The sequence below is a fragment of the Suricata suricatta genome, chromosome 11 (genome assembly GCF_006229205.1).
Source record: "Suricata suricatta isolate VVHF042 chromosome 11, meerkat_22Aug2017_6uvM2_HiC, whole genome shotgun sequence".
Lineage (NCBI taxonomy): Eukaryota > Metazoa > Chordata > Mammalia > Carnivora > Herpestidae > Suricata > Suricata suricatta.
The window spans coordinates 66,627,351-66,654,734 of NC_043710.1; the positions used below are offsets into that span (position 1 = coordinate 66,627,351).

General features: G+C 46.4%; 1 protein-coding gene across 2 annotated transcripts in view; it reads right to left on the reverse strand.

Annotated features, from left to right (window-relative positions):
* The window catches only part of ME3 (malic enzyme 3), a 188,724-nt gene that overhangs the window by 38,583 nt on the left and 122,757 nt on the right, over window positions 1-27,384 (reverse strand). Inside the window, exons 6-7 of one of the 2 annotated variants that reach the window (XM_029915107.1) lie at window positions 18,212-18,373; window positions 9,395-9,498 (exon numbers count right to left, since the gene is read on the reverse strand). In XM_029915107.1, the coding sequence (XP_029770967.1) occupies window positions 9,395-9,498; window positions 18,212-18,373 (266 nt within the window). The remainder of the gene's footprint in view (window positions 1-9,394; window positions 9,499-18,211; window positions 18,374-27,384) is intronic. The other variant, XM_029915106.1, reaches the window with a different exon arrangement.

The window sequence follows — 27,384 nt, forward strand, 5'->3', positions numbered from 1 at the left end:
TTGTTATCTACCTAACAGGACTACTGTAGTAAATGACTTAATGTATGTGCATTCCCTTGTTATCTAGAGGAGCCTAGGTAAGCCCAGCACTGAGTTCACCAAAGGGAGAAGAGTGAGACGTTGCTTGCTTGTTTCTTTCTTTAGTGGACTCTTTTTTTTTTTTTAAACACAAGGACCTATTTCTGGGAAAGAATCAGCTGCTTAACTCATTATAAAACAATTCATTATTTTTTCTAATCACAAGAGAGATGCCTATGAATAAACACACACACACACACACACACACACACACACACACACACACACAGAATCCCAGGCTCTGTGCTATCATCACAGAGCCTGATGGTGGGGCTCGAATTCACAAACCAAGAGATCACGACCTGAAGTCGGATGCTTAACTAACTGAGTCACCCATGTGTCTCCTACAGGTAGTACTTTTGAGGGCTTGGGATTTCTGATGGTGTCCTGCCCTAATCCTAGTGTACTCTGCTGGATTTCTAGGACTCTGGTTTTCATTTTCAGAAGGCTTTTACTGTTTGGGTTCTTTTTCAAATTTGCTTGTTTTTTTTTTTTTTCCCGCCAAGTGTTGAGTACTTTCCTTATTACTTCATTCTTGTGAAATTATCTGTTTAATACATTTAAGTAGAGCTGCTTTATAATCTTTCAGAGGTTAATTCATTTTTCTGGGGTTCTAAATCTTCTATTTGCATATATCTGATTCTCCCACAGTGATGACTGTTTCCATGTGGATTATTGTGAATCATGAATTTACTTTCACTGAGGAGCTGTTTTCCCCTCAAGGAATTCCACACAGCATGGCTTGTGGGAGTATCCATACAGAAATGTTTCATTTTTCCTTCTTTTAATTAAAATTTTTTAAACTTATTTATTTTTGAGAGAGAAAGAGAAGGAAGGGCAGAGAAAGACAAGGAGAGAGAGAGAATCCCAAGCAGGCTCTGTGCCCTCAGTGCTGAGCCTGACTTAGGGCTCAAACCCATGAACTGTGAGATCATAACCTGAGCTGAAACCAAGAGTTGGATGTTCAATTGACTGAGCCACCCAGGTGCCCCTACTTTTCCTTCTGCCAGCTTCTCCAGCTGTATCACTGGCAGGGGAAAGTATTTTGTACTCCTCTCTTAACCCTGCGTATGTTATACATGTGGACTCTAAAATCCACATGTGGTGTAGGCTTAGGGTTTTGGTTTCTTCCAAACATCCTTCCCCCATAGAAGCAGCTTGTTGTTTTCCAGGCTTGCTGAGCACAGCCTGTTCTTCTTCACTGAGAGTGTCAGCCAGTAAAGGCCCCCACTTTACTGCAGGACTATCAGTGCCAACAGTCTGCCTGGTACGGGTCTCAGCATTTGACGCTGCTGCCTGATGTGGACCCATCTCTGAGCCTGAATGATGAGAAGCAAAGAGCCATGCAAACGGAAGCACATTCATGACTGGAGAAAGCAGCCTGAAGGCTCTGCATGAGGCCCCAACAAAATGCCATGTGGAAGGAAGAGTGAGGGCGAGTGTGAGTGGAGGTGAGACGGTGGAGCATGAAGCCGTCAAAGGTTCCCAGCTCCGGGAGCACAGTGCAGGGGGCTCGAGGTCAGATGTCAACAGGGGTTGACATTGGGGCAGGTTAGTAGTTTTTTATTCTTGGGCAAGTTTCTGTTTCTCATTTTTGTATTAAGAAATGTCAAACAAAGAGATGTCCTGTTATGTAAGGGGGATGACACTCCCCAATGATCCATGTCTCCTGGTATTTTTGTCCTGTGTTATCTTCTTGCTTGGAATCTAGTATGGATCTACGATTTGCTTTAAGTAGTGGAATGTAGTGGAAATTTTATTGTGCCAGCCCCACTATGGTGTGGCCTCAGATATCAAGTGTAGGATAGTGTGTGAGAGAGAGAGACTGAGAGATAGACTGAAAGAGAGAACCAGAGACAGAAAGCTGGAAAGACTCAAAAATAAAATTTTCTTAAACTATACAGCACATAATTTTTTTTTAAAGTCAAGGGGCACCTGGGTGACTCAGTCGGTAAGCATCTGACTTTGGCCCAGGTCATGATCTTATCTGTGAGTTCAAGTGCCCCCATTGGGCTCTATGCTGATAGCTCAGAGCCTAGAGCCAGCTTCAGATTCTGTGTCTCCCTCTCTTTCTGCCCCTCCCCCACTCACACTCCGTCTCTCTTTCTCAAAAATATACAATCTTAAAAAAAGGTTTGCTGTAATTGTTTTTTTAAACTCTCATTTGCCACCTTCTTAATTGCCCTCTCAGCAGCTTAGAAACATTAGTTTAGAGTTGGGAGCTATAAGAGGGACTAACACGGCAGAGAAGTAGGGGACTCTGTACTTTCCTCATCTCTCAAACAAATAGGGGCTTAAGCCAAAGAGCCTGGGAGGAAAAGAGACTGAGTCTATCAGAGAGACACTGGGACAACCTAATGGCCCATAGGTGGGTGATTGTGAACTGAGGGAGATAAAACAGGCCACATAGGCATGGAGGAGGGGATCCCCTTCTGTAGAGACACAAAGAGAAGAGAGAGTGGCCGGGGAAGCCTAGGACTGTATCTGGACAAGAGAAAAACCTTGGATCAGGATGGAGAGGGAATCCGTTTCTAACTGCAGGGCTTTCTTTGGAGTGGGGCTGGCCGCCCTGTTCCTGGTCCTGGGGAGAAGGGGAGTCACCTCCAGTGGCAGGTTAGGGGCACAGTCCGTAGCAGTACCACATATGGGGGGGGCATAGGGAAGTGCTTCCCCAGTTCCAGGGCACTGGAGTTTAAATCCTAGCCAAGCGGCCAGGCATGGGAGTTGGTGGCCCAAGAAAGACTGCCCAGACTATGCCCGTGGCACAGTGAAGACGTCTGAATGGAGTCCACCAATAAGTGGAGAAAAGACTGGGGGGTTGCCATTTTTCTCCCCACCACCACCAAGGTGGGGCCTCAGGGATCAGTCCATGGGCCACCAGTGGGATCAGGACCCATCTACACCAATTCATGCCGCTCCACAACCAGGACCTATGTATCTACTGGAGCAGAACAGACACTGAGGAACCAGACGCCCCCCTCCTCTGCAGTGCTGCAGCATTGCCTGGATTAATTCTAGGACAATTCCTGTTATTTAGATATATTCTCCTTTTTCTCCTTCTTGTCTCTTCCCTCCTCTAGGCTGGTTACTCTGGTTATTGGTTTGCTTAAACAGACATATCTAATCCATTCTCTTGATACATGTTCTATACGTCCTTCTTTCCTTTCCTTTCTCTCTTTCTCTCCCTTTGGAATAATCAAGCCATATAGTTTCTCTGTCTTGGTAACTTTATCTTTGTTTCTTTTTCCTTGCCTCCTTCCTTATTTTCCTTTCTATCTCTCTGGATTAAGCCTTTTAGACTCTCTGCCTGGTCAATGTTTACTCTTTATTTTTTTCTGTCCCTGTCATTTAGCTCTTTGTATATGCTCCTCCCCACCTCCACCCTGTTCTTTACTTGTAGCTGGTGTTTCTGGATTTTTGCTTTTGGAGTTTTTTGGGAAGTTTTGTTTTTGTTTGTTTGTGTTTGCATGTTTTTGTTTCCTGTTTGTTTTCTTTTCCAGGACTATGTCAAGGAACAAACCAAAGCACACCTGGCAGAGGGCACAAAACATCACTACAAGTAGCAAAATAAAATAACCAAAGTCACAACAACACAGAGCAAGTAACATTCTTCAAAAAACACCTCCTGAATGGCCAGGCCCTGAACAGTGTATGCCCCCCCTCTTTAATATAGCAGTGCTCGCAGGTGCAGAGCACATAACACGCTTTTAAACCTCATAAGTGACAGAAAACTAGCCAAAGTGATGAAATGGAAGAATTCTCCTTGAAAGAAATTCAAGAAGTGACAGCTAAATAATTGATCAAAACAGATATAAGCAAAATAACTGAACAAGAATTTAGAATAATACTCACAAAATTAATCGCTGGGTTGAAAAAGGCATAGAAGACAAGAAAATCTATTGCTGCAGAGATCAAAGATCTTAAAAATAGTCAAACTGAATTTTTAAAAATGCTATAAATGAGATGCAAAATCAAATGGAGGCAGCCACAGTGGTATTGAAGAGGCAGAGAGGATAAGAGGTGAAGAAGAAGATAAAATTATGGAAAAAGAGAAAAAAATCCAGGAGTATGAAGGAAGAACTAAGTGATGCAATTAAATGGAACAATATCTGTATCATAGGAATTCCAGAAGAAGAAGAGAGCAAGAAGCTGAAGGTGTACTTGAACAAATCATAGCTGAAAACTTCCCCAATCTGGGGAAGGAAACAGACATTGAAATCTAAGAGTCACAGAGAACTCCCCTCAGACATAACTTGAATCAATCTTCTGCACAGCATATCATAGTGAACTGGAAAAATACAAGGATAAAGATAGAATTCTGAAAGCAGCTAGGGATAAACATAGAAAGGGAGACACATAAGAGTAGTAGCAGACCTATCAACTGAAACTTGGCAAGCCAGAAAGAAATGGCAGGAAATCTTCAATGTGATGAACAGGAGAAATATGCAGCCAAGAAACCTTTATCCAGCAAGCCTGTCATTCAGAATAGAAGGAGAGATAAAAGTTTTCCCAAACAAACAAAAACTAAAGGAATTCATCACCACTAAACCAGCCCTATAAGAAATCCTAAGGGGGACTGTATGAGGGAAATGTTGCAAGGACCACAAAGTACCAGAGACACCACTACAAGCATGAATCCTAAAGATAACACAAGGACTCTAACCCCATATTTTTCAATAATAACACTGAATGTAAATGGACTAAATGCTCCAATCAAAAGACACAGCGTATCAGAAGAGATAAAAAAAAAAAAAGACCCATCTATTTGCTGTCTACAAGAGACTGTAGGACACCTTTAGATTGAAAGTGAGGGGATGGAGAACTATTTGTCATGCTACTGGAAGTCAAAAGAAAGCTGGAGTAACCATACTTATATCAGACAAACTAGACTTTAAATTAAAGTCCTTGTAACAAGAGATGAAGAAGAGCATTATATAATTATTACAGGGTTTATCCATTAGGAATAGGTAACATAATGTCTATGCACTGAATTCGAGAACACCCAAATATATAAAACAATCACAAACATAAGCAATCTTATTGATAAGAATGTGCTAATTGCAAGGGATTTTAATAATCCACTTATAGCAATAGACAGAGGATCAGTAAGGAAACAATGGCCCTGAATGATACATTGGACCAGATGGACTTGACAGATAAAGTTAGAACTCTACATCCTAAAGCAGCAGAATATGTTTTCTTCTCTTGTACACATGGTACATTTTCCACGATAGATCACATATTGGTTCACAAAACAGCCCTTAATAAATATAAAAAAATTGAGATCATACCATGCACACTTTCAGATCACAATGCTATGAAACTTGAAATCAACCACAGGAAAAAATCTGGAAAACCTCCAAAAGCATGGAGATCAAAGAACATCCTACTAAAGAACAAATGGGTCAACTAGGCAATTAGAAAAGAAATTTAAAAATACATGGAAACAAATGAAAATGAAAATTCAACAATCCAAACTCTTTGGGATGCAGCAAAGGCAGTCCTAAGAGGAAAATACATTGCAATCCAGGCCTATCTCAAGAAACAAGAAAAATCCCAGGTAAAAAATCTAACAGCACACCTAAAGGAACTAGAAGCAGAACAGCAAAGACACCGCAAACCCATCAGAAGAGACATAATAAAGATTAGAGCAGAAATAATATAGAATCCAAAAAACACAGTAGAATAGATCAATGAAACCAAGAGTTGTTTTTTTGGAAAAATAAACAAAATTGATAACCTCTAGCCAGGCTTCTCAAAAAGAAAAGAGAGAGGACACAAATAGATAAAACATGAATAGAGTTGGGATCTACAGAGAAAGGGGTGGTTTTCCTCCCAAGCCTGTCAAAATGCTGACGCTGCTGCTGACATCAAACTCTGCCCAAGTATCATATGGGGCCCGGGCTACAGGAGCAAACTTACACCAGACCATTCCCATCCGCTCTGCTGTAAGTAACCAAACATGTAAGTGGAAACCACCAGGGCAAATGTGTCACTCAGGTGCAGTGCACTGGGTCCCACCGCATTGCAGAGAGAGCACAAGGATGGAATGACTTGTGTTCCTTACAGGAGCGGCAGGCTAGGTCTCAGCTCTGAGCAGCATATAGGCAGATGTTTACTGCTGTGCTCCATAGACTTACATGGAGATTCCTTCTGCCCTAAAAAGTCCTCCCTAGTGGCCAAACCCAGGATAGTAACTAAGCCACAGTGACTCTTTTTAAGGCCAAAAAACCCCTTAAGATACACCCTCATCAGAGGATAGGGGCAAGGAGGTAGAGCTTTTCATTAGCAGGATGTTTCAAAAAAGACAAGGAAATTGAAGGCAGGAGTCAACATTTCCCAAAGTTTTCCTTCCTAAAATACACTGTGTTTGGCTTTGGGGCTGCTGACTCATCCCCCATCTGGGCATTCCATCTTGGGGCTACTATATTCCCCAGAGTGCCTGGGGAGACCAGCTCATTTCCCACCTACAGTATCCACAGAAACATCTGCTTTAGCTTATTAGAGAGTCAAAACAAGCAACTGTCAACTCATCACCATCTCCACTTGAGGACACATTCCTCTTGGCTGACGCACTCCCCAGCCCCCCACCCCGACTGCCTGCATGTCTGAGGCTATGAACTGATTCTGATGATAAATGGAAGAGCCTCTTACATCCTCATTTTTCTAACCTTCTCACATGCATAACAAGACTTCTCTTTGGGGAATCAAGGAATGACTTCTGACTCATCAGATAAACAGTGGGCCCTGAAAACAGGAAGCAGAAACCGGGCTCTCCAAGCCCCTTCCATCCCATTCTCTTCTTCTGCAAGTAACTCTGCACTGTGGAAAGCAGTCTGGCTTTGGAGCCAGGAGACCCAGGTTCAGCCTGCAGTCCTGCCTGACACTGTGGGACCTGAGACAGGTTCCTTAGCCTTCCGGAGTCTAAGCGTTCTCTTCTGTAAAATGGGAACACTATTACCTATCTCACCAGCTGTGCAGGGATCTTATGCAGTCCAAATGGAACATGGGGTAGAAAGCATCTTAAAGAGTCTCTGGTGCTTAAATTTCCTCCTATAATCATACCACCCATAACCTATACTTGAACCTTTTTTGTAACAGGAAATTCATTCTCACAGACAGTCTAGTGCACTGTGGGATAGCTCGGATTTATTTTGAGCTGAAAACTGCCTCTTTTGGCATTCTACCAACTGGTTCCTCTCCATGTGGGAATACAGAAACAAGTTAAACCCTCTTCTGGAAAAATGGTTCAGCTATCTGGAGGTGTACCGCACCCTGATATGGACAGAGCAGCCCCAAGTCCCCTCCATACCAGGCTAAGCCTTTGACCCCCTCTCATGGTCATGGTTACTGTTTTCCAAAGGCACTTCAAGTAATTTATGACCTTTAAGTATCTTTTCTGGAGCTGAATCTGGTGTTCAGGATGGTCTGAAAGGGGGAGAATGAACTGGGGCATTCACCTGTCTTGTTCTAGACGCTATGCCTCTATTAATGCAACTGACGCCAAGCTGCTTTGGTGGTTATATAGCACTTTCCTATAATCTCAGCTGTGAGCACCTAGCTTTCTGATTACCACCTCCTTTCTAGACAGCTGATTTTACCTTTACCCACCTCAATAATTCCTAAGCCTCATTAGGACTTACCATCCTTTGATCATGTCACTGTCCCCTTTCTGCCCCTGCCATACCCTCATGTCCCTTCTTAGCACAGACCTCAGGACACATCATTATAATCATCCCCTTGAATACACTCACAGTTCTGTTTTTCTCTCTTGCCTATCAAAATCCCAACCCTGATTAAATCCTACTTTCTGCCTCTTCCTGTTCTGCATCCAGACAGTTGACACTGGCCAGAGAAAAAATACAGATATAGGTTAAGTTCATGACTAGTGATCTGTGGGGGGCCACAGGGCTATTCAGAAAGCATCCTCATGTGCCTTAGTTTGGACACTTCAGGTCATATCTACTCTAGCCTTAAACCTCCACCACCTCTGCCCCATCCTCACTCTCTGTGGACGATCTTGTCCTCAATCAATGGGCCCTCCCCACCCCCCCCCACATCTACCTACCTGCCCGCATCTGTGCCCAGTGTTCTGTCTTCTCTCTGTCCCTGTGGATGGGCCTCTGTGCACCTGTCTAAGGCTAAGCTCTCCAGGTGTGCACCAGACCCTCACCCTCTTGCTTACTCAGGAACTTTGGCCTCCTGACCCCACACTCCATTACTAATTTCCTCTTTTCTATAGGATCATTCCCATCCCATCCAACTACGATATTATTTTCTTTCATTTTAAGAAACAAAAAACTACCACAACAATAAAAGCTTTCTTCTTATCCCCAGATAGGTAAACCACATGAGGATACTTCAAAGCTCAGGAACCTGCTCAATGATGTCACAGACCTAGAGATGATGGGGTCAAGAATCCAATCCAGTTTTCCTGCCCTCAAAGCTGCGAAGGCCAGAGCAGCTCTTTCCCCCAACCCACAGCTTTCCTCTGAGTGCCTGAGTGCAGGCAAGGGAGTCCTTGGCCCCAGATGCCCAGTCTCTGCCATGACCTGGGCACTCGGGACAGCAACAAAGGCCAGAGATTCTCAAGTGACCGGGGGACCTTCTGGGTCTGCAGGGGTCTGCTCAGCTGCTGAAACTCTGTCTTGACTGATTTGCCTGTCAGATTAAATGTGGGTGGGGGGAGAGGCTGTTTCCAGAGCTCCATCCTAGGACCATACTGGCCACAGCAGGGTGTGTGGGTGGCCATGATGGCAGACAGATGGGGCAGGCGAGAGGGGCTGAAGCCACCAATATAACAAGCCCAGTGCACAGATAACACCTTATAAATCCTGCAGGCCCACAGCCCGTGTGGCCTGCTAGAGTGACTCATCAATGCCACCCAGTCCTCACATACAAGTGGAAAATGATGGCTGATGTGGCAAGCTGCCTTCCCAAGCCAGTCTGTCAGAAGGGCACACTTCTTTTCTCCACCACTCCCTACATCCCTGTTCATGACAGAGCCCAGAACAGCTCAGCCAAGGGTGTTTTCTTCCTGGGACATTGGGCACTTAGCTACCATCAGTCACAGGCCCTCAGTCATCAGCCCTCTTCTCTTTCCTCTTGGTTCTCAAAGAGTCTCCCACACAACAAACCCATTGGCTTTGCGTCTTCCAGATACACGGTGTCAAGTTGCAATTTTCAGACCACTCCGAAAAACATGCGTCTCCTGCATCTTGTTTGCATGTCTGCCTACTAGTCAGATACAGTGCTGGCCTGAGTCAGACCATCTTCCAAGAGTCCTCTTTCAGAAGGAACAGGCTGACCTACTTACTTGTCTGTCACAGCCTGCATGAACTCGTCCAGCAGGTCATCATACTCCTTCCCACGCACACGCTGGTGTTTCAGCCCAATGTACAGAGGGTCTCTGAGCAGCTCCTGGAACAGACAACAGCATTAGTTTGCTCAACTGTCCTGGTGTAGGGGGAAGGACCAGGGAGAGGGGGAGGTGGGAGCTGAAACTGGCAGCCTGACCCGCCTTGCCAGGTGTCATCGCTAGAAGGGTCTGGAGGCTAGGCCACTGACTGAGGTGGGACGCCTAGGTGGTTCCAATGTTAGGAGACAAAGATGCTTTGACACAGAAAATCCTTTCTCTGATGTGTTGGTCTCCCAATCCCTGGCTGCAGTGCTCTAGGTTTATTTTTTGAGAGAGAGAGAGAGGGAGAGGACGAGTGGGAGACGAGCAGGGAGAGAGGGAGAGAGAGAGAATCCCACACAGGCTCTGTGCTGTAAGTGCAGAGCTGGATGTAGGGCTCAAACTTATGAACCATTATATCATGACTTGAGCTGAAATCAAGAGTCAGAGGCTTAACTGACTGAGCCACCCACTTGCCCCTGCTCTGGGTTTATTTCAAGGTCTCCCAACAGTGGAACTATTGACCTTTTGGCTTGGAATTCTTTGATGAGAGGGCTGACCTGCACATTGTAGAATATTTAGCAGCATCTCTGGCCTCTATCCATTAGAAGTCAGTAGCCTCCTAGTCATGACAATAAAAATTATCTCTCAACACTGCCAAATGCCTATTTGGGGCTCTAGACAGCATCTGGATGGAGGTATTGGGTCTCGTCCAAAACCACTGATCTGGATTCAAATTACAAAGCACTTTATTCATTCAAAGAGATCTCACTAAATACCTACCATGTGCCTGGCACTGTGCTAGTCCCTGACAAGAATAGAATGATACAACCACACAATTCGGCTCAAGAAAGCTGGCCCCCTGAATACCCACCTGTGTTAGGGGACCCCCACTACACCTCCTACAGTTCTTTCCGTCACAGTCCTCACACACTCTGGTTATCTTCTGTGTCTGCCACTGGCCAACTTATCTCTCCCCCCTCACACACACACACACCAATCAGCAGACCCAATTATGTACATTTACTGATGGTCTGTTACTGCTGACCTTGGGTTCTGCTGGGGTCTGTAAATGAGTAAGGAGTGGTTGTTGCCTTCAAAGCACTCACGGTCTACTGCAGGGGGCTCTTGAGTAAACAAACACTAAGACAGCAAAGAGCAACACTGTTTTGGCACAAAGTCTGGCACATGGAAGTACAGAGAAAGAATAAAGTAATTCCCACTGGGGATGGGTGGTGATGATCATGGGGCAAATAGTCGAGCATTAAAAGAAGCAGAAGGGCACCTGGGTGGCTCAGTGGGTTGAGCGCCTGACTTTGGCTCAGGTCATGATCTTATGGTTCATGGGTTCGAGCCCCACATGTGGCTTGCTGCTCTCAGTGCAGGGCCTGCTTCACATCCTCTGTCCCTCTCTCTCTGCCCCTCTCCCACTCACATGCTTGTGCATACTCTTTCTCTCTCAAAATAAAAAGGGGCGGGTTTGGACAGGTTGGCTGGGCCCTCCTGGTGAAGTTAGCACAGGGAAAGTTTGGGGGACTGGAGGCAGGAAAAGTATCTGGTGTATTTAGGAAACAGGAAGTGATTCTGTATGTGAGGGTCTCCAGGAGTTTTGTGTATCACCAAAACTATGAGCTCCTGAGGGTAAGTGTCCTGTTACGCTCATCTCTGCAATGCAGGATGCAGACGTAAGGACCCCACAGCCTTGCCCTTGGGGGGAGGGTTCCATTCAAGTCTGACCCCCATCATGGACTAGCCATGACCTCGGGCAAATCACAGGACCCCTAGGACCTGTCTTCTCATTTGTCAAAGGGGATGAGAGATCAGCTGCAAAGGATGCTTGTGACGATTAAAATAAGTAACATCTGTGAGAGAGTTTTGTGACTTTTAGCATACGCCCTAAAGTGATGGCAGCAGCTCTGTCTTTCATGCTGCTTCCTATGTGCCACATACCGTCTCGATGGTGCTACAGAGGTGGGTATGCAAAATGTTGGGGACAGAAAAGACAAGGAAGTATCTGCCTTCCTAAACCCTTACCCGCAATCCCCAGCACACGCAATCTGAGGTGGGTGTAGAGCTCTCTGCAAAGCACCAGGGTCTACATTTAGCAAGAGTCGACCCTACCCTTAGCTTCTCACTCTCTTCCCCCCGAATTATACCTCCCTGAGACAGTTTAGGATTCTGGCCCAGCAGGTGTGTGTGTTTATGAAACTAAAGGACGACGGTGGGCATTTAGGTGCCTACTCTTTGCGTGCCACCTTCAAAATGACCCTTGAAAAGTCACTTAGGGGCAGCAAATATGCAGCCAAAGGCACACCATCAATAAATGCTGTGATGACTTGATGGAAAACTAGATAGTAATTAAAATTGGTGGGTTTTAAGACTGTGCACCCACCTGGACAAATGTGTGTGAGATTAGTTAAAGCAAAAAGAGCAGGATACAAAAGGCATAGACGTAATGTCAGCGTGTGCTCACTCTCTCTCTCTCTCTCACACACACACACACACACACACACAGACACACAGCCAGGAAAGACAGACACAGAAACAGTAGAACTCTCAGCAACTGCAGAAAAGACTCACATTTTTAGCTCTTAAAGAGACTTAAAGGATCCAGCAGTGAGTTATAATTTGTAACATTGCTAAAGTGACAGATTTGAATAACTGGTACAATCAGGCAGTGAGAAGTGAGCTTCTCAGTGGTGTGTGTGTGTGGTTTGTGGGGCAAGCATTTGAGGATTTTCCCAAATTTTCTCAGTATATCTATGTTTCGAATCAAAGGTCAACCATAATGAGGTACTAGTGAGACATAAGATTGACTAGGAAAGCTTTAAAAGTCTTTATATTTCACTTTTATATTACAATGATTTATGCCTGAAATACTTCAAAACTAAGCACACATAAACATCAGAAGGAAAGTTTCTATAAGGCGTTAATACTCAAATATAAATACTGAAAATATTTGTATAGACCTTTCAAGTAATTTACTTCTGAATCAAAAGACATTTGATCCTTATGTCTTACCTATTCACATCCCCATTTTACAGATGAGGAAGGTAGATCATTTATGAAAATTGCCCAAGCTCAACATGACCAGAAAGTAGCTAAGCCTTGCTTTGACTAGACCTCATGACATTGTCCTCTCTCCCCAGTACTCTGTGTTGTGGGGAACAGCTGACCTGGGAGTGGCCTGTCCCCCTCTGCCTGGTCCCCTGGAGGATTCAGCAGTGGCTGGGAAGGTTCAGCTATCATCCTGGAGGTGAGGCTAGGGAGCAGCAATGGAGTCCCCATCACTAGCCGGCTGGGTCTCCCTTGGCAGAAGGGGAAGCGGCTTTCCTAAAACAGCACAGGGGAGAGCACAGATGCTTTCCTGGTATGGCACGAGACAGGAAGTCCATACTCTGCCCTCTGCCCCACTGACTTGCCTGGAAGAATGGCTGCTGCAAGATGTGGGACTGGTAAGTGACCTGGGTGCTCTCCTTGAGCCCCTCCTCTATTCTTGACCTCCTTATGTACGTGTTTAGAAGTTTCCAGTAGGTAGTACTGCCAGAAAAAATACAGAACATCTGCCTAAACTTGAATTTCAGATTGGCAATAATTTTTTTTTAGCCTAAATATATCCCAAGCGTTGCACAAAACCTAAATGGAACACAGGCCAAAATATGATGAGCTATTTATCTGAAATTTAAATTGAACTGGCATCCTATATTTTTCTTTGCTAAATCTGGTAACCCCAGCAAGAGAGGCAGAAGGGATCTTGAAGCCGGGAGGCAGTGTGCTGCAGAGCAAAGGACACTGCGGGGCCAGGTGGGACCGGTCAAGGTGCTCCCTCTGGGCGGCCTCAGTATGGTCTGGCTTTGCAACTGGACAGACCAGGGTACGAATTTAGGCTCTGTCGCTTAGGTCTGTGACTTTGGGTTTTTCTTGGAGACAAAATGTTATGGAAAACAAAATGGGTTTCCTTCTCTTCTCTTGCCATAACTCTGAGCACTGGATTTAAGCTGGAAGAGAGATGAACTTCCTGGCCCAGAAAAATATTTATCCTATATAGCAACAGGCACACTAAGAGGTTATTCAGAGAGCATCTGGGGCGGTCATGGGATCGGGTTCACCCCGTGGACACCGCACATTTCCCCTCTCAGGATGACAGTTATGCCTACCACGCAGGTCTCTGGGAGCTTGCTACAGGTAAGCTACAAAGATCCCAGGAAGGGCACCCTCAGTGGTCACACGCACACAGAGAGCGCCTCCAACGGCACCACACCTCTGTTCATCAGCCGAAGCAACAGCAAAGGCGCTCTCGCGAGGTGGAAGCAGGCCTTCAACACCCAGCGCCGCTGGCAACCCCGTTTCCCCGGCAGTCCAGGAACACGCCTAAAGCTGTCTGCCGGGCTTTGTTGACAGTCTGTTCCCGTGTCTCCCCAAGGGAATCCATCGAGGCTCAAGACTCCTAAGGCTCAGAGGCCATTTTAAAACCAAGCTCCCGGGTTGCCCTGCAGGCTCCAAGCTATCTGCACAGATCTGGACACGGGGCTCGAACCCACGCACCAAGAGATTGTGACCTTAGCCGTGGTTGGACGCTTAACTGACTAGGCCACCCAGGCTCCCCTCTCTTGTGATTTTCTTAATATTCTTTCTTTTCTCTAGCTTACTTCATTGTAAAGATACAGTATATAATACATACAACATACAAGGTATGTGTTAATTGACTGTTATTGTTAAGGCTTTCTGTCAATAGGCTATTAAGTTTTAGGGGACTCAAAAGTTCTATATGGATTTTCAACTGCATAGCGGTCGGCACCCCTCACTCCTGGGTTGCTCAAGGGTCAACTGTCAGTCAACTGTTCAAGGGTCACCTGTCCCTTTTAATATGGACAGTGTATGATGTGTGATGCTGTCTGGCCTTGCACGTGGATGAAACAATACACAAACCGATCCACACACAGCCATGACAGAGGCCTCAAGCAGCTGGGCCTCTCTGGGAAGGGCTTCTGGCTTTGTCCCTTTAGAAGTTAAGCATGGACTGTCCCCTCTTCATGGGATCACTCCCCCGCCTCCCATATTTATCTTTCCAAGCCTCCTTGGGGGCAGCAGGTAAAAGTGACTCAGTTTCAGGGCTGTAGGCAGATGTTTTCCTTCAACAGGAAACACGGAGGGGTGTGTTCCTTGACCTAACTGACGCTCCTGGTGCCTCAGGAGTTTTCACAGAGATGCACACAGACGGTGTCGTTATCCTGACCCGACAGCCCCCCACAGCAGTGCCCTCCCTGCACTGACATGTGAGATGAAGGTTGTAAAGTTAAGCCTCTCTGTCCTATTGCCCTGGCTTGCTCTGGGGGGAGATGTGCCCCAAGACTTATGGGCCTGCGGTGGGAATCTTGCAAATTGACTTTTTTTTTTTTTTAAAGAACCATAGCATGCACAGTGAATGCATCTGGAAAAAGCAAAACCACCGTCTGCCTGATATTGGCTGCTTTGTAACTTTGGATTTTTGGGTCTTGAATTTTGTGAGGAGGGTCTGGTGGGGGTTCGCCTTTATCTGGAGCAGGAGGACCCTGCAGATACCATTGGCACACCTGGGCCTGAGCCTCAGTGTCCACAGGACCCCGACTGTGTGGAACACCTGTTTTCCCAGTCTTCATTACCATCTATACCATGAATGCCTGGCCCCTTGAAGAAGTATGCCACAGTGGTCAAGTCAACTCTGGAGTCAGAGAGACCCAGGTTCAAATCCTGACACTTAGTGCTGTGGGACATGAGGTAAGTAGTTAACATGTTTCAGTCCCATTTCTTCATCTATAAAATTTGAGAGGACAGGATCTCATACAGCTGCTGTCAGAATTAAAGGAGATTAAAATCTATAAAGGTGCGGCACATTGCAGGTGCTGGTACTGGTCTAACTCCACGGGGTGGGAAGTGCTTTCTCTCACCTCACGCTGTAGGGGCAGTACCTCCTCTCACCTTGTGCTTCCCCTTCTCAGAGGGGGGTACTCCCGGTCCTTCCAGAGAGGAGAGGGCAGACCCAGGGGAAGCTCTTCCTTCCACACCCAGAGAGAGAGGTGATTCAGAGTCCTAACACCTCAGGGGGAGAAGCAGACACTTGGTGGAGATGTAACACATTAGCCATTAAAATGATCAATTAGGTGACAGTATTGAAACACTGACAACTAGAATATTCCACCCACGCCTGGCTCTCATTTATCTCCCTCCTGCCTAGCCAGTGCCTGACACCTACTCAACATTCAAAAAACTCTTGCTAAGTAAGTAGAGAGAAAGTATTCATGGAATACCATTCATTGAAAAAATATGAACAAAATTACAGGCGCATTACCCCATCTATGTTTATGGAAAGGAACACAGATATAGCATTTTGGGAGAAATGCCACTTCTCTTTTAGGATTTTAAATAATGTGTTAAAGTGACCTTAGTAATAAGAATTCTAAAAATCAAGAAATGAGCTTTGCTTACAAAGCAGCAGGAAGCCAGGCAGGCAGCTGTGGTGTGAGAAGAGGAGGGCAGACATAGATTAGGATGCCCACCCTGTCACTCCCAGCAAATCTTGGTGGGCAAATTTATTTTTCTGGGTTGTCAAGCTTAAACAGGGTGGTCTGGGAAAAGCTGCTGGCCATGATTTACTCATAGTTTCCTGCCATCTCTTCAGGTGGGTGTATTACAAGTTGGGGTTCTAGATTTTAGCACATCATTGCAGAGTGCTGAACCTTCAATAACACAGGACTTTATGTACATGCCAGAGGCAAATGACACTCTTCCAGGGTGTCACCCTTCCAGGGGATACAGTAGCCTTAGAATCAGATTCTGTGTTGCTTGGATCCGGCTCTTAGGAGAGATGAGTAAAGATTTCAGTTAAATCCAGTTGGAGGGGCACCTGGGTGGTTCAGTCTGTTAAGCATCCTAGTTCGGCTCAGGTCATGATCTTGTGGTCCAGGAGTTTGAGCACCAAATCAGGCCTTGTGCGGACAGCCTAGAGCCTGGAGCCTGCTTCTAATTCTGTGTCTCCCCCGCCCGTCTCTCTGTCCCTCCCCCACTTATGTTCTGCCTATCTGTCTCTCAAAAAATAAACATTAAAAAAATTTTTAATCCCTTTGGAATACAGCAAGAGGCATTGGATAGGAGGAACAACTAAAAGTTTGCCACGCACATCCATGCCTGCCTGATTACATGCACATTGAGACCAAAGGACAATTTCAGCAGAACCCAGACACTTGGTCTCAGGAGGAGAACCACAGCATGGAGCAGACCTTGAAGACTGGTCTTGCACCTCCACCCTGCCTCCTAGGCTGGAGGGGAAGCATGTGGAGAAGAGCTTTAGAAGTAGAACAACCAAAACCCTTCTGGTCCAGTTCCTCATTGGACCAGAATGAGTGCAGGGACTCACCTGGCTGTCAGTGGTGTCAGAACCAGGGTCCCTGCTTCCCACTTCCCTTGTACTCCCTCAGCACACACCCCCACCCCGATTTCCCAGCTCTTAGCAAGGTCTGCCTGGGTGTCCTGTCCTTTTATTGCATCTGTGGCTGAATCCAAATAACATCATTCCTTGCTAGGAGTTACGGTGCTCATTCTTGTTTAGAAATGGGGGTAGAGGTGCCTGGGTGGCTTAGTTTGTTAAGTGTCTCTTGATGTTGGCTCAGGTCATGGAATCAGGCCGTGCATGAGGCTCCACACTGAGTGTAGAGCCTATTTGGATTCTCTCTCTCTGCTCCTCCCTCACTCATGCTCTGTCTCAAGATAAATAAGAAAACATTAAAAAAAAAAAAAAGGAAAGAAAGAAACAGGGATGTACAGTGTCCAGGGAGGGGGAAGTCCATGCAAAGTATCATTGCAAGTATCTTGTGAAGGATCACTGCACAATGCAAAGAAGTCCAACTTTTTTGACAGTATGAATCAAGAACCTAAAAAATTACCACTCCCTTTGTCTCAATATTTGTTTCTAGGAAATTAACCTAAGCACATAATCACACGCGCAAAGACTGATATGCAAAAATGGGCTCAGAGTAAAATTTATATTTGCACAAAGGTTAGAAACAACCAGGGTGGCCATCTGTAGGAGCTTTCCTATGTAAACTGTGACATACCAGGCAGCTTGTGGCTAACGACCTAGGAGAAAACTCACAATATATATTAAGTTTAAAAAAGCTGGATACAAAACCATATATTTAATATAAACCCAATTTTGTTTTTATAAATGTTTTGGTGGGGAAAAGCCTGGAAGGAAATACACCAAAACATAAACCATGATTAGGGTGTGACTGATAGTTTATTTTGAACACTTCTCTAATTTTCTCAAATTTTGTCCAATGTTTTAAAATATTTATTTATATTTGGGAGAGTGCAAGAAAGGGACAGAGAGAAGGGGACAGAGGGTCCAAAGTGGGCTCCATCCATGCTGATAGGCTGATATGGGGCTCAAACTCCTGAATCACGAGATCATGAGCTGAGCCTAAGTCAGGTACTCAATTGACTGAGCCACCCAGGTGCCCTAATTATTTTCCAATTTTTAAAAGATGACTTTGTACTAGTTTTAAACTCTGAGATGAAGGTCACTAAGAAGGAATTCTTGGGTAATATTTTGTTTTCCCTGACACAGAGACCCAGAGTGGAGCCTGAAGACATGCCCAAACACCGTATCCTAGGGCGGTCCCCATGGACCCTGCCCCTCAAAGACACCCCCCCACCCCACCTGCCACCTTCTGACCCCAGGGCTCCGTGACGGTGCTTTACCTCATTGTTGGTGCCGACATCCAGGAGGACGGGGAGGCACTGCTGGGGGCTGACCCCTCCGCATGCCGTGTACAGGGCCAGCTTGCCCACGGGGATGCCCATGCCATAGCAGCCCAGATCGCCCAGGCCCAGGATGCGCTCCCCATCAGTCACCACCACAGCCTGGAAACAGAACAGTTGGGAAGAGCCTCTCATGACACAGTGTTATTTTATCAACCCTCACATGTCAGGCTTGTCAAATGGACACCCACCTCCTCTGCTGTGGGACAAACTGCCTTTCTGGGAAAAGGCCAAGGGATTCATTCCGCTGCTGGTAGCCTTCTTGCTTCCTGCGCCCTCCCCTTCCCTGCAGGCTGGTGAGAAACCCCACTGAGCTGACACCTTGGCCCCCTCTGAGGTTTGGGGCTGGGGCTGCAGACACAGCTGGAGGGAAACCACAGCTAGTCACCCTCCCTCAGAGAAACTAAGCAGATCTCAGCTTGGGATCTGGGGGCAGGGATGGAAGGACATAAGGAATGGAAACAATGAAAAACAGGTGTTCATGCCGCTGCCACCAGCCCCCAGAGTAGAGGCTGATGAAGTCTCTCAGGCCTGCTCCTAGGGTACAATAAACCCAATCTGCACAGGGCAGGGCTCCTGTGACAGCTGCTGGGGTCACTATCCCACATGAAACCAGAAGGATTCTCAACATGTACTGGGATTTCCTCTGTGTTCTGGTAAATATTCACTGAAGGCATCCTAGGTGCCAGACATGGAACTGGTTCGGGGCTTCCTTACTGTTAACTAACAGCTGCTGATAAAGCTCATGGTGACCGAAATTATTATGATTATGATAGATATTCATTTATTCATTCCTTTAGTTCATATTTATGAAGCACCCACTTCACAGACACTACGCCAGATCCTGGGGGAAGGAGCATCTGTTTGCTCTCCTGTACTAACAGGTATGTATGGACTCAGGCCTTCAAGAACTAAGGAGTAAAGAAGAGATGAAATATGTATATGTGTAATTCATAAGTCTAGGAACAAAGCAGGTGCAGCAGAAACACCCTAGGCAGTGGAGACAGAGAAGGGAGAGTCACTATCTATAGGGGAACACTTCATGGGTGAGGGGACACATGTGCCACACCTGGGACAGGAGAAGACTGTCCACAGGGGTGCAGCTGGGGAGGAAAGTGCTTGATACAAGAGGGAATCAGGATCCAGGATGGGGAGGGGATGGGCTGTGTAGAGGAACAAGGAGGGGCTGGTTCAATGGAAGGAGAGAACAGAATGTCAGGCAGGAATCAGACTGTGAAGGCCACAGAGATCCCCTCAGGGTGACTATGAAGTTGTCTATAGGTCACCCCAACCTGCTCACCATCATTGACGCCTCCCTCTGTCGGGAAATGAATTAAGTTATGGGGTCACCCATCCCTCCTCTGGAGCCTGGCTTGGACCAGGGCTCAGGACCAGCTCTGAGCTACGTAGGTCCCAATGGCCCAAGCATGGTGCTCATGGGCACCACAGGCTCAGTTGATTCCATGCAGGTCAAACACTAAGCCCTGAGGATAAAGAGATGAAGACTCGCTCTTGCCCTGGAAGAGTTTATGATCTGGTACCCAACGGGTCCGTGGCACCTTATCATTTTTTTCTCTAGCTCTCTAAGTCTCAGAGCACACACAGGCTAGTGCTGCCTTTTGGTGGAAATTGATGTAGAGATTCTTTCTTCTTTTTTTCTTTTTTTAAGAGAGAGAGAGGCAGAGAGAGAATCCCATCCCACAACCCTAGGATCATGAACTAAGTCAAATTCAAATTGGAAGTTCAGCTGACTGAGTCACCCAGGGACCCCAGGGGTAAGGATTCTTAAAAACACTCCTCCTCTTCTGAAAAGGGGACTCACAGGGTGGTGGTACAAGAGACCTGTGAAGATTATGATATTTCCCCTCAGACTGGTCTACTGCCTCTATGGAGAATGTTCTCAACCCACAGGTCACCTGATTCTCCCCACAGTCCTGGCAGAAAGAGGAGTCTCAGACTGTTAGCCCCGTTTCACAGGTGAGAAAACAGAGCTCCAAGACCTCCATGTTTGATATGTATTTGTTACATATGAGCCAGATGCCAGGCAATGGACTAGATGTTTGCACGTCGGATGTCTTAGGAAGATTAGATAACTTACTCAAGTCACTTTGCTCATGCATGTGACAGGGCAGGATTCTAATTAGGCTTTGGGTTCCTGGTTCAGGGCTCCTTCTGCCACATTTCAGCTGGTAGGAGCACCATTAACGCACTTGTGTTCTTGGAAAAGTTCTGCCCTGCCTCTTTGCCACCCTCCGCACCATCCGCCTCTGACCTCCCCCTGGCAGCTCTCCCTGGTGAAGCAAGCCTGTGTCTTTACGCTGCCTGGGTGTCCACACTCTGGGCATTTCTCTACCATCTCTCCTAATCCAAGCCTCCTTATCCTGATTCCCACGCTCTCAGAATTTCTCTCCATTGAGGGGCAGTGAGTTAAACAGAGGAAGTCAGTGATTACTCCAGGGTGTTATCCCTACAACTCTGGGGTCTTTCACGATGGTGATGGGACTACTGAAATGTGCAAGGGCACTCCACTGCATGCCTGCCTCCTCTGAGGGCATGTCTCACCACTTTCAATCCCACTGTGCCAAAGGCTGGGCTACTGCTACAGCTTCAAGCCAGACTCATCCTCCTTCTTTCCAATCTCCCCTGCCAATCAATGCCAGATTCGCTGTATCAGAAGCCCATTTTCATTATTCCATTTCCAGGCTCAAATACCTTTAATGGCTTCTAATTGTCCAAAGAAGAGTCCAAAATTTTAAACTGTTTAATGATCTGAACCCAATATATATTCTGACTTGTCTCTTGCTGTGCATCTGCACACAAGTGCCTACTCCAGCCAGACTGGCCTCCTCACTCCTCCCAGACACGCTCTGAACTCACCTATAGTCTCCTCCCTCTCAGCCCCTATGTTTCTTCTCTTTTTCCAGCATGCAAACCCTGTCCATGACAATCTAATGTGATTTCTCCTAGTATTTTTGTGAATGTTTATTTTTGAGAGAGAGAGAGAGAGAGAGAGAGAGAGAGAGAGAGAACGAATGAATGAACCAACAGGGGAGGAACAGAGAGAGAGGGAGACACAGAATCTGAAGCAGGCTCCCGGCTCGGAGCTGTCAGCCCAGATCCCAACATGGGGCTCAAACTCACAAACCATGAGATCATGACCTGAGCCGAAATCGATGCTTAATCGACTTAACCACCCAGGTGCCCCTCTCCTAGCATTTCTTATATCTACCACACAGCTAGCCTGCTTGCTCTCCCTGTCTGCCTGCCTTCCACATTGATTAAGTACCGACTGCTTGCCAAGACCTACATAGGGAGCTACTTAAACATTTAACATTTTTAAAAATGCACATTTTATCTCACCAAACAACCTAAAGACTAATGGCTGGGGTTTTGGAGTCTGATAACCAGCACTTAAATCTAGGCTCCTTGATAATGCACCATATGTAATCTTGGGTAAACAGACAATTTTTCTGAGTTTTAACTTTCCATAAAATAGGGATAATAATACCTCACTCATCAGATTGTTGTAAAGATTAAATAATATCAGCTTCATTTTAACCAGGTACATTGGGTAAGTGATCAATAAATGGTTGCTTCTCTTACGATTACCACAGCTATTATTCGGGAGAAAGATCCCATATTAGATTTTTAATTGTTTTTATTTCTCTCTAGTTCAGCATTATCACAGAAAAGCCATTCAGTAACTATTAAAGGAGTGAATGAAATGGAAACCAATGGAGACTGCAGTGGCTAATGGCTGAGAAAGTCAGCTATGCAAAACTTGTGGCTTCTATGGTCATTTTTTAATTTTTTAAATTTAAGTTAGCTAACATACAGTGTAGTCTTGGCCTCAGAAGTAGAACCCAGTGATTCATCTCTTACATAGGACACCCAGTGCTTATCCCAAAAAGTGTCATTCTTATGTACTGCTGGCTATCTGTTGGGCACTGCCACTTGGATGTCCAATAGTGCCGTCAAATTCCTGAGTCCCTAACCAAATGACTCCACTTTTCCCTTTTACTCTTCTAAACCTTTCACTTCTGCTGTCCTCCTGCCCTCTGTTACCTTTATCTCCTAAGTTCAAAGCTGTCCTATCTGCTTCAACTTTTCTCCGTCATTCATCAGCCACAACCAATTGGTTACCAAGTTCTGAGTTGATCTGCTCCTTGTTTTTCCATTTGTTGCATGATCTTCATTTCCATTGCTACTTGCCTTAGGTCAGCCCATCCATCTTGTCGACCACTGCAGTGGTCTCCTGACTGGTCTGTCTGCTCTTGGGATTCTCCCTGCCCCACTGCAGGTCTCCAAACCACACCCAGGTTTGTCACACTTTCTGACCCCAAATGTCCAATAGCTCTTGATGCCTATAAAATAAAGCTCAAACATCTGGCATTTCAGACCTTCCGTGGTCCAGGTCCAATTTACTTTTTGAATTTCTCCTTTGTCCAAATAAAATAATTCTAACCTTGTATAAGGTTTGTACTTTCCTGGCTACATGCCATTTTACCTCCTCAAACCCTATTATCTCTCTGATTCACACCCTACCACCCTTCTGTGCTTTAATGAGCTGTACACAAGTCACCTTCCTCCATGATATTCCCCTCTTCCAGAAGTCATCACTCCCTCCTCCAGCTTGGCTTCAGGGCAAGTAATGGGTCTTTTCTTTGATTCTTCAGCACTGTGCTTAGTGCCTGTAGTGTGATACCAACTGAATAGATGGTGGCCAATGTGATAGATCTAACAGAGCAAAGGATATCCATAGAGCTAATTCAGACCTTGTCTGTGAATGAATGATTTCAGAGAGGAGATACTGGATCCTATTTTTCATGATATCAATGGAGCTGATGCCAAGGGCCACTAGTGCAGTAGAGGTCAAAAGGCTGAGAACAAACCTGAGCAGCACTGTGGGGTTATAGAGTCTAGCAATAATGAGCTAAACTATGGGATCACAGTTTCCTTGTTTAGATGGCATTTGCAACTCCTAATTCTTCTGTATTTCAGAAGACTAGGGGGAGGGTGGGCCATTCTTCCTCGGTCCACCTAGCTTTGACCTACAGCACTTTGACTTATTATCCATGTCCCTTAGCATAGGTAGACCCAATGGGGCCAACCCCAGACTGTCCTGAGGGTCATGACTCCTTGCTTGCTCTAGCTCTGGTTTCCCTGGACTAGTAGCTATGTCATGGGCTACCCACAGCCCTGTGTATGCATCCTCTCCTTCCTCCTTCCCTCCCATCCTTTCTTTTCTGCTCCTCCTCCTCCTCTTTTCCCCTCCTCTTCTGTCTCCACAACATAACACAGTCCGAAGTTTCAAATCTTGGTTCTACCCTTCACAGGCAAACAACCTAACCTCTCAGCTTCCTTGTCTCTATGTGGGGATAATAACAATAACCACTTACAGGCTATGAGAAGAAGTTGACGTGATCATCTGTATAAAGCACTTGGCAGAGCTATGTGAGGTAGATATGGGGATGAGCTGCCCACATCTCCCTTTCAGGACTGAAGAAGTGATTCCCTCACCCATATTCTCATATGTCAGCCCACATTGAGAATTTCCATGACTGAAGAGAGACACCTTGCCCAAGGTCACACCCTGTTCCAGAGGGTAGTAGTCCACAACCAATGACTGGTGGATGTAAGGCTATAAAGGCCCAGGCCCCAAGTTGGTTTGACTTTGAAGGACCACCCCAGCTCCAGAGGCTCTTCATGGGCTCTGCTGAGTCTTCCTTGTGACCTCACTCAGCCCAGCCTCTTCTTGGGTTTTCTCCTGCTTCTTTCCCTTCTAGAAGTATTGATCCCAAGAGCACTGCCTGATTTGCTAATGTCCATCTCTCAGAGGGTTTCCCAGGAAACCCACCTTCTGATACTGAGGAGGGAGTGGGTTTAACACAGGGTGGGCCTGTGCATTACAGGCAGGCACGTGGTGCCAGCACTTGGTCCAAGTTTGCCTGTCCATGTGGCAGGGGCCGCTCCAGTGGCTCCACTGTCCAGCTGCCTCTCAGCACCTCCCCCCAGAGTTGCTGGGATTGGGATGAGGGAGAGATTTAGGAGCTTGGGAATGCTGTGGAGAGGAGGTCTGTTCTCAGCCTAGCCTTCCTCGGGCTCAAGGCAGTGGCCGCTGTGGGAAAGAGTCAGAAAAGCAGTTCTCACTCCTCTTTGTGATTTATGCTGGACAGCTCTGGGCAGCCTGGCCCGCTCCCTCCTCCCTGAACAAGATGGGCTCACAAAACTTCATGGTCTCCCCAGCCCTGAGCTTTGGCCTCACTTCTCCTACACTTCAGTCTGCAGTCCTGCTTTCTGGCTGGAAACCAAGGAAAATCATCCTTTATCTTCTGAGTTCCTCTGGACCACTCCTTCCCTCCAGTCAAGAGGCCAACAGCATCAGGTCTAAAGATACCTGTGCCTTGGAAAACTGCCTTCTGGGCTCAACTTAAGGGCTCTGCTGGCTTCAACACCTATTCATGGATGACCGTGGCCTAGTCACAGCGTCTCCCCTTACTCACCTGAGGGATGACACTCCCCTACCCATTCTTCAAGGACCCACCTTGGAGGTGTCCGTGGCACCCCTCCCTTCTTCCACTTTCATCATAGTGGCTGAGAGAACCGAAGGAAGTAATGATGGGAAATCTGCACCAGTCCCAAAGTACCATGAAAGGGATTCCCTGCCTAGAGAGGGAGACCTTCATCTCCTCTTTTTTGTTTTATTAATTTTTTTTGAGAGAATCAGAGACAGAGAGAGAAAAGAGAGGGGCAGAGAGAGGGGACAGAGGATCTGAAGCAGGCTCTGCACTGTCAACACAGAGCCCAATGTGGGGCTTCAACTCACAAACCTTGAGATCATGACCTGAGCCCAAGCCGGACACTCTACCAACTAGGCCACCCAGGTGTCCCTCACTCCTCTTTTTAAGGCAACTAGATAACACACACCAGCAAACAAGAAAGACTAGGAGTTGGAACACTCCGAACCTTTGAAAGGGCAGCCTTAGGGGCAAGGGTGTGTGTGTGAGAGAAGGATCCTCCAGGAAAAGGCTGGTGGATGGGGCAGGCAGGAGGCTGATCAGTCCTAACTGACTTATTTAGGAGCCAAACTATGGGCTGCTGGTTTTTCTGGAGAAAGCTAGAAATCCAAGGTTCTAGGTTTCCTTTCTCAAATGAAGTCTCCCGATTTTAAAATGTTGCCTACAGATTCAAAATTTTGAAAAAGCACTGAGGGCCAAGTGAAACATGTCCAAGTGAAAGCCAGATCAGCCAGCTGCCTTTTTGTGGTCTGTTATTTGCAGGTAAGACAGCCTCCTCTTGGCTACTCTCAAGGCCTCTGCAGTCTCTCCCCAGCACTGCTGTGTGTCCTACAGCCACCCTTTCCACCTCCAGCAATGACCACATCCATTGAAGTGCCTTTGAGTGTTATACAGATTCTATGGTTAGTCCTCACAATAAGAAAACAAAGATCAGAGAGCTTATCTGCACAGACAGCAAGTAAATGGAAGATTCGAGATGCCTGACTACAAAGCCAGAGTGGATTCTTCTATACAGTTGCCAGAGACTGATCTTGGGGCTTCTCCAACATGAGACATATGTAAAGGGTCGAGGGGAGGGGCTGGCCCCAGCCATTCACTTGTCCACTCTAAGCTACTACTGGGTGAGTGGTTAGCCAGTCATCACATTTGGTCTTCTGTCTCTGAGCTCCTTTCTTGGGCACCCCACAGTCTACTCCAATTGTTTCCAGGTCAGTCTCTCCAACTAGACTTGGAGCTTCTTGAGTTTGGGCCTGTACACCTTCTTTATCCCAGAAACTATAGATGTTTACATCTATAGTGAAATCCTATAGATATTGACCACGTGATAAACAAATGCAACCAAATAAGATGCATTGGTCCAGATCTACCCATAGAAACTGTCTGCCCTAGAGGCTTCAGATGTATCTATCTGGGGTCTGCTCCAGTCCCACCCCATCTGGGGTGACCTAATGCTCCATTTCTCTCCCTCTAAAATCACAGAAGTTACTGTCTCCATTTTCTCTGCTAGTTAGCACTTAGTACTTAGAAGGTTCTCAATTTATATTTATTGAAGTCATTCAACAAGAATTTTTTAAGTTGTGCCCTGACCAAAGAAACAAACAGACCTGAAATCCAGTCCATGAGCTCCTTACCAAGCCTGTGTGCCAGCCCAGGGGAAGGGGCACCTTCTTCTTACTGGTTAAGAGCGGGTAGCTTTTTGTCATTCTTTTGAATTCTTTGTAGCTTGCACAAAGACATGGTGCATGTTGGTAGAGACCCCCATTTCTCTGCTCTTGGCACCATGCCCGGTACACAGAAGGCCTTTATCATGTCCACTGAGTTCACTGACCTCAGCAGGCATCTACTTTGTGCCTACTATGTACAATGTTTTACCATGGCTGAACTGCCCAGGAAGGTGGACAGATCTGTCTGGAGACATCAGCAGCACATCTGCCCAGGGCAGGTTGGAGTTAACTTCACATCCAGTGAGCTGGCTTCCCTTAACGTGGTTCAGATTTTATTATAGCTTCACTAGACACACCCTAGGAACTTGCTTCTTCTGGGATGGAGACCCAAATCCTCAGGGCCAAGGCCTGCATGTAACCGGAATCTAAGCAGATAAGCAAGGAAGAGAAGGACAGGGAAAAAAAAATCACACCCAGACACAGATGTACAAAATGAGCACTTCACCATGGCCAGGACTGAAGTCTGGGGACCTGGCTGTATCTCTGCCTGGCTCCCAAAAGCCAAGGTCGTGCCCTCCCTGCTCTGGTTCTGAATGCTACCACTCCCAGGGAGGGCCAGAAGTGGGTGGGACTCAAGGAGAGCTGTACTCGGTTCCTAGTGCAGAGAGGTGGGAGTTGTTCAGGGAACTGGCAGGAACAGGGAGGGAGGGCCTGAGGAGGAAGCAATGTTGGGGTGCCTCAGCCTCCCAGACAAGCAGGGCGGTGCCGACAGCTCCAGCCCCTCCCCAGCTTGTGGGCCAGAACTGCCCTTGTGAAGCAGCTAGCAGATGGTCTGCATTTTTGCTTCACCCATTTTATCTGCATTAGCAACAGGATCTTTTATGTTTATTTTGAGAGAGAGGAGAGAACAGAGCAGGAAAGGGGCAGAGAG